The 7,626-nt window shown below is 52.1% G+C and overlaps 1 protein-coding gene across 1 annotated transcript; it reads left to right on the top strand.

Annotated features, from left to right (window-relative positions):
• The first annotated feature begins 749 nt into the window (after positions 1–749).
• DRD5 (dopamine receptor D5) lies at positions 750–2,207 on the top strand. The gene has a single exon (XM_007948779.2). The coding sequence runs from the start codon at positions 750–752 to the stop codon at positions 2,205–2,207; it is 1,458 nt and encodes a 485-aa protein (XP_007946970.1).
• The last annotated feature ends 5,419 nt before the right edge of the window (positions 2,208–7,626 follow it).

Genomic DNA, 7,626 nt, shown 5'->3' with positions numbered 1-7,626 from the left:
AATTCAGGTCTCTGAGGAACCCAAGGCCGCCTTCTCAGTCGAGAAGTGCTCATTCTCAGTCGAGAAGGCAGTCTTCCCCCCCAACTCTGCTCTCTTGGCCCTTCTCCAAACGTGGCCAGGATACCAGGTTTGGACAGGGCGCTCCTTTGTCTTCCTGGGTTGGATTCTCCCAGGTACAGAGAGAGGGTGTGACACGGGGGAGCCTTTCGGACCCGCGGGCTTCTCCCAGGCTGTGGCGGACCGGGTGCGCTACAGAGGACGAGAGGACGAAAGGGGCGAGCGCGCGGAGCACAGGGAGCGCGGAGGCACCAGGCGGGCGCGCGAGCCCGGGCACAGCGAGGGACCACGGCGGCAGCGCGTCGCGCTCGCGGGGCTCTGGCGGCTTGGTCCCCGCCCCTTCGGTGGTGGCGCGCTCTCTTTCTCCTGCTCCGGACCAGACACAGCCACCAACGCCGCCCATTCGGTGGCTCCGGGGCCAGCTGGCGGGCACTGGCCGCTCGCTGCCCCGCTCCAGGACTCTAGGGGCGCCTCTAGGACCGCGCCCACAGACCGGGAGGCGAAAAAGGAGGAGGCGAGTGTCCCCACGAGCTCCGGGGCCGCGGCGCAGCGCAGGGTGAGCGCTCCCCGAGGCTCGGTGGTCCCTTCCCCGCGGGTCCCTGAGCGCCCGCGCGGTGTCCGATGGGGCCACCCAGGGGGCTCAGGGCTGAAGTTGGGACCACGCGCAGCCAGCTCCTGCCGCCCAGCCAGACATGCTGCCGCCGGGACGCAACCGCAGCGCGGGGCCGGCACGATTAGGCCGGCAGCCTCGGCTAGCGCAGGGGGGCGCAGTAGGGGGCTCGGCGGGGGTGGCGCGGTTGGGGCCAGCGCAGGTGGTCACCGGCGGCCTCCTGACCCTGCTCATCCTCTGGACTCTTCTGGGCAACCTGCTGGTGTGTGCAGCCATCGTGCGCAGCCGCCACCTACGTGCCAAGATGACCAACGTCTTCATTGTGTCCCTGGCTGTGTCTGACCTCTGCGTGGCGCTACTGGTCATGCCCTGGAAGGCGGTGGCCGAGGTGGCCGGATACTGGCCCTTTGGTGCATTTTGCAACGTCTGGGTGGCTTTTGACATCACGTGTTCCACCGCCTCCATCCTGAACCTGTGCGTCATCAGCGTGGACCGCTACTGGGCCATCTCCAGGCCCTTCCGCTACGAGCGCAAGATGACCCAGCGTGTAGCCTTGGTCATGGTCGGCCTGGCCTGGACCTTGTCCATCCTCATATCCTTCATCCCGGTCCAGCTCAACTGGCACAAGGACAGGGTGGGCTCCTGGGGCGAGGTGGGCACCCCATCCAACCTGGGCAACTGGTCACCCTCGGAGGAGGTGGGGGAGTCAGAGGCAAGGACTGAGAACTGTGACTCCAGCCTGAACCGAACATACGCCATCTCCTCCTCCCTGGTCAGCTTCTACATCCCGGTGGTCATCATGATCTTGACGTACACGCGCATCTACCGCATCGCCCAGGTGCAGATCCGCCGCATTTCCTCCCTGGAGAGGGCCGCGGAGCGCGCGCAGAGCTGCCGGAGCCGCGCGGCCTGCACTTCCGACGCCAGGCTGCGGGCGTCGATCAAGAAGGAGACCAAGGTCCTCAAGACGCTGTCGGTGATCATGGGGGTCTTTGTGTGCTGCTGGCTCCCCTTCTTCCTCCTTAACTGCATGGTCCCTTTCTGCAACGCCCACCCCGAGGGCCCCCAGGCGGGCTTCCCCTGCGTCAGCGAGACCACCTTTGATGTCTTCGTCTGGTTCGGCTGGGCCAACTCGTCGCTCAACCCCATCATCTATGCCTTCAACGCCGACTTCCGGAAGGTGTTTGCTCAACTGCTGGGATGCAGACACCTTTGCTTGCGTACCCGGGTGGAGACGGTGAACATCAGCAACGAGGTCATCTCCTACCACCAGGACACCGTCTTCCACAGGGAGCTCGCTGCCGCCTACATCCACATGATCCCCAACGCGGTGACCCCAGGGACGCAGGAGCGGGACAAAGAGAAGGAGGAGGAAGGGGACAAAGAGAAGGAGGAGGAAGGCCCTTTCAATGGCATGTGCCAGATCTCTCAGACATCCCCAGACAGGGACCATGCCGCCGAATCGGTCTGGGAGCTGGACTGTGAGGGGGAGATTTCATTAGGCAAAATCACACCCTTCACCCCAAATGGATTCCATTAAACTGTGTAGGCAAAACCCTAGTGAATTTGTATAACTGACCAGACAAGCATGAACACACACATACACACACACACACACAACTACACAGTTCCAGCAGCTGCTCAATTTATCACCCCTTTCTGTGTCTCTGTGCAGTAGCCCATGGCCTTAGAAACCTCCAGAGGTTCATTAGTTGGCAGTTCAAAAGATTGGTGGAGGAGTTTTGAGTAAGCTCAAATATACCGCAGGCCAGCAGGGATGCTCAAAGGGTCCTGTTAGAGAAGAGAAAGTCAGGCTCAGTTCTTAAAAAAAGGGGGCAGGGTGGACACTCAGTCCTTAACAATCTCCTCACCACTCCTTTAAACACACAGATTGCCCAGTGACTGATGTGGGTGGGGACTTGGACTGTGTTTAAACCACTGGGTCAGTGTATGTGTGAAGGTGGTGATGGGTTGAGGTGGCTCCTGTGTCCTGCTTCCTGTGGCCCTGTGTTTATGCCATTTCTGTACTGGTAGGTGTCTTTACTATCACCCGGGGACTCCTTCTGGGTGTGTCTTGGTGTCTAATAAATACGAACTGTGTGGATCACGGGTGCCTGTCTTTGCTCTGCCAGACTGGCTTTCAGGATGGTTCCTGGAGAAAGAGGGAGAGCATCTGCCAAAAGCAGGCAGATTTTCTCCGGCTCCGGAAGCCCAGCTTTATGTTCTAGAAGGATGGTTTGGCCTTAAATGTACCAAAGGGCTGGGGGGTGGTGGTTTAGCACAAACCCATTACCAAGTCCAGTTACACCCTATAGGACAGAGTGGAACTGCCCCATAGGGTTTCCAAGGCTGTGTTCTTCGTGGGATAAAACAGTCAGGTGAGTTTGAACAGCAGACGTTTTGGTTAGCAGCCGAGCACTTAACCACTGCCCTATCAGGGCTCTTTTCCTTCAGGGTCCACACAGGGGCACAGGGCTTTGAAGAGTTTCTGGTGTCTCTGACTCATTTCCAGGAGAGCCACGTATCTCAACTCTGCCGAAAGCTGCCCCAGTGCCGTGGCTTCTCAAGTTTAGGAGAAAAAAGAAAATAAAATTATATATTTTTTTCTCATTTGAAAACTTCTTTTAAAAATAACATCACATAGGACATTTCTTCCAGTTCCTAGATAGGTGCTGTCCGTTCACTGGGAAGATCCCCTCCAGCAAAGCTAGACCCTCCCGGTGTCACACCTATAGTGTGCTTTAGACTTCAATGGTTCTTGGTAAATCACGTTTTTTGAAGGGCTGTGAAATGTGGGAACCCCATTTCTGGAGAGGCAGCCTTTGCAGACAATAGGGAGCAGGGTCTTTTAATGAAAATGCAGGAGCCAGAGCTGAAATTGGAATGAACTGGAAATTGGAAGATCTGTTGATTGAGGTACTTAATGAAAAAGCCCGAATAACTCCAGTCTCTTTCTCCCCCAGTCTTTGGGTTTCCCTGTCAGCAGTCTCCACAGCGAAGGGGAGCAGTTTATTCTAAAACGGTTCCATTTGAGAGCAAATTATTACCGTTCGATCTAAATGTGAAAATGTTAATGGAAGCAAGTGAAATGTGAATATGTAATTCCTTACAAGCCCTGCTTTGAAGTTGTCTGATCAAGGACAGTTCAATCAGTTTGGGTCTTTTCAAGGATCATATGATTGTCAGTCTACTGATGATTATATCTTGCTCACTGCAAAATGTGCAGGGTCTTAGGAAATATTTGTTGCATGAACTTTTCTGGAACGGGGAGATAGGAAGCAAATCCTATTTGGTACATTAATTTTCCTACAGGAGCTGGTAGGATTGATGCTGGAATCTGAGGTCCGTGTTCAGCTTTGACCTCAGGTGAACTGATAGCTAACCAGGTTGGTAGGACAACAGAGGCAAAGAAGAACACCTTGGCCTAGGATTCGGGAGATGGCTGTGTGACCTTGACTGTGACAATTAACCTCTCTGGGCCTCACATTCTGTCTGCATCTGTAAAGTGGAAGACTTACACTAGGTTACTGTTTTCCAAATCATGCTTCGTGATGCAATAAGGACCTAACCAAAACCTAAACCCACTGCCACCAAGTTGATTCTGACTCATAGGGATCCCAATTGGTTTCCAAGGCTGTAAATCTTTATGGAAGCAGGTTGCCTCTTCTTCCTCCTGTGGAGTAGCTGTTGGGTTTGAACTGCTGACCTTTTGGTTAGCAGCCTGATGCCTTACCCATAGTGCCACCAGAGCTCCTCATAGGAACCTCCATCAAGATATTCACTGATGGAGTCGATGGTCAACTAGAGGAGCCCTGGTTAAGTGCCCAGCTGCTAAGTGGAAGGTTGCCGTTTCAACCCCCCGAGTGGCTGTGTAGGAGAAAGACCTGCCCATGTGCTCTCATAAAGATTACAGCTTAGGAAACCCTATGGGGCAGTTCTTCTCTGTCACGTGGGGTTACGATGAGTTGCAAATGCCTTGATGCCACCTAACAACAAAAACGTGGTCGAATAGCAGTCCTTTGGTGGCAAATGTTCCCATGCTTGCCACTAATTGGAAGACTAGAGACTTGAGGCCGCCCAGCGGTGCCTAAGGAGACAGGCCTGATGATGCGCTTTCCAAAGGCCCCAGCCAGGAAAACCAAGTGGAGCACAGTTGTACTTGGCACGCACGGGGTCTCCATGGGTTGGAATTTTCTCCATGGCATCTTCACCACCACAATATGGTCAAATAACGTGGGAGGCCCAGTTTTGATTCCCGACCAGTGTGCCTCATGGGGGTTACTGCCTGTCTGTCCGTGGAGGCTTGCGTATCTCTGTGATGCTGACCAGGTGTCGGTGGAACTTGCAGACTAAGATGGACTAGGAAGAAAGGCGGATGACATGCTCCCAAGAACCCAGCCAGTGGGAACCCTGTGGAACAGTCCTGGTGCCCAGATGTGTGTCAGAGAACTGTGCTCCAGGGGTCCCAGTGGCTGAGTGTTCGGAAGCAGGTCTCCGGGTCTTTCTTCCAAGGTCCCTCTGGGTAGACTAGAAACTCCCACCTCTCAGTTAGCGGCTGAGCCCATTAACCATTTACACCCCCCTGGGCAAGTGCAAAGGCCTGGCAGTGGGACTGTGCTAGGCACACTCAGGGAATAGGGAGGCATTGGTGACAGAGGCAGAGTGCAATCAGGTTACTGTAAGTTATAGCAATGACAGGCACAAACATATATTAATTCACTAAGCCCTCACAGCCCTGGGAGGTAGGCACTTTCATTACACTCATATTACAGGTGGAGAAATGAAGACACCAAGGGGCTAAAGGTCAAGGTGATACAGCTAGACATGAACTAGACTTGCACTCAGGTGGCCAGCGACAGAGTGTGATGGTGACCCTGTGATGGTGACAGAGGCTCCAGGATATTCCCTACTCAGCAGATACTGTGAAGCAGGGGTCGCAGCATTTGGTTCCTTGTTAATTGGCTAATTACCTGTGAATTAACTGGGTGATGGATCCATTCCTACATCTGCATGTAAACAGATCATTGTGTCTCTGCTCTGCACACTGCATTGTGCATTGTGCTTGGAGGAAAGACAGCATAAGCTAATGGAGAACAGCTCATGCTAAACCTTACATGTGCCCAGATGGTGCCAAGTGCTTTTGTGGATTCTGACTTCATCCTTACGTTAACCATATGAGGGGGTGCTACTATTTTCTTTGCATTTTGCAGACGAGGACACTACACTGAAGGTCAGAGAAGCTGTCCAAGATCACGTGGCTGGTAAGTGGTAGAAGCAGGGTTCACACCTAGGCTAGTGGTTCTTAAGCAGGGGTGACTTTGCACCCCCAAGAGGACATTTGGCAGTATCTGGGGACATTTTAGGAGTTACTGGGTGGTGTAAATGGTAAAGCACTCAGTTACTAACTGAAACGGCGGTTCAAACCCACAGAGAGATGTGTAGGAAGATGGGCCTTGCAATGTGCTTCCAAAAGACTACGCCCACTGAAGACCTTCTGGAGCACAGTTCCAGTCTGACACACATGAGGTCTCCAGGAGTTGGGACCAACTTGATGGCAACACATTTGGTTGGGGACATTTTTGGTTGTCACACTGGGGATGTTGCTCCTGACAGCTGGTGAGTAGAAGCCAGGGATGCCCAACCACCCTACAGTGCACAGTGACCCCACAACAAAGGGTCATCTGGCCCCAAATGGCCGTAGCACTAAGAATGAGGAGCCCTGGCCTCGGCTGATGGACTCCAGGCCCCACCTCACTGCAAAGCAGTGCTGCACAGACTTTGAAACTCCACAGCCTTGGCTTCAACTCTTAGACCCCTCAAGGAGATGCCTGGATTCAACCACTTCTCCAAGCTTCAGTTTCTTTATCTGAGAAATGGGCATTAACCCCATAGGGAGGGGGTGAGGATTAAATACACGTGTGTAATGTGAAGGCTATTATAATTATGATTTTAAATAGACTGTTTTACAGCAGTTTTAGGTTTATGGAAAATTGTGCAGAAAGTATAGACTTTCCATGTACTTTCTCTCCTCCTTGTGCTCTTTCTTCTCTCACCAACATGTTGCATTCCTGTGGTACATGTAGATGATTGTTAACTAAGGCCCATAGGTTACATTAGGGTTCACTCTGTGTTGTACAGTCTTGTGGATTTTGATAAATGCTTACTGTCATGTTTGCACTATGACAGTATCATACAAGATAATTTCACTCCCCTACAATGCCGTGTTCCACTTATTCATCCCACAGAGTTTATATTTGTGTGGTTCTTTTTCTTTTTCCTCTTTTAAAGAACTCTAAAAGAGTTAATACATTTTAAGATGACTTTGAGCTTCTTTGGGAGCTCTGTTAGCATAGTGCCTAAGGCACTTGACTGCTAAACAGGAGGCTGGCGGTTCAAGCCACTCCTCAGAAGGAAGATGGGACAATCTACTTCCGTAGTGATACTGCCTTTGAAACCCAAGGAGGGGTCGCTATGAGTCGGGTCTGACTCAATGGCACATAACAAAAACAACATAGAGCTTCTTAGCTTGTGTAGAAATACAACGAGTTGCTCCTTAGAAGAGAAGATGGTGAGACTTGGGTTTGCATACTTTGGACGTATCATCAACAAAGACCAATTGCTACAAAAGGACATGATATTTGGCAAAGCAGAAGGTCAAAGAAAATGAGGGAGATTCTAGCCAATGAGATGGATTGACACAGTAGTCACAACAGTGGACTCAGACATACAACTGATCATGAACATGGTGTAGGGCTGGGCAGTGTTAGAGCCCACTCAGTGGAAACTACCACCACCACCAAGTTTGTGAACACGTAGTCTGGAAGTGAAGGTCCGTGAGAGCTGAGTCTTGGTCTGTTCTGCCCATCACTGTGTTTTTAGCCTAGAACAGGGTCTGGCACATAATAGATGCTCAGTAAATGTTAATTGTCTCTGTCTCTCTTCACTTCGGTCTCTTACAC

This window comes from Orycteropus afer, unplaced genomic scaffold (assembly GCF_000298275.1).
Source record: "Orycteropus afer afer isolate SDZICR_OR568_19922 unplaced genomic scaffold, OryAfe1.0 scaffold00224, whole genome shotgun sequence".
NCBI classification, from domain to species: Eukaryota; Metazoa; Chordata; class Mammalia; order Tubulidentata; family Orycteropodidae; genus Orycteropus; species Orycteropus afer.
Note: the sequence above shows the minus strand (reverse complement) of the source record. Positions and strands in the feature narration are given on the sequence as shown.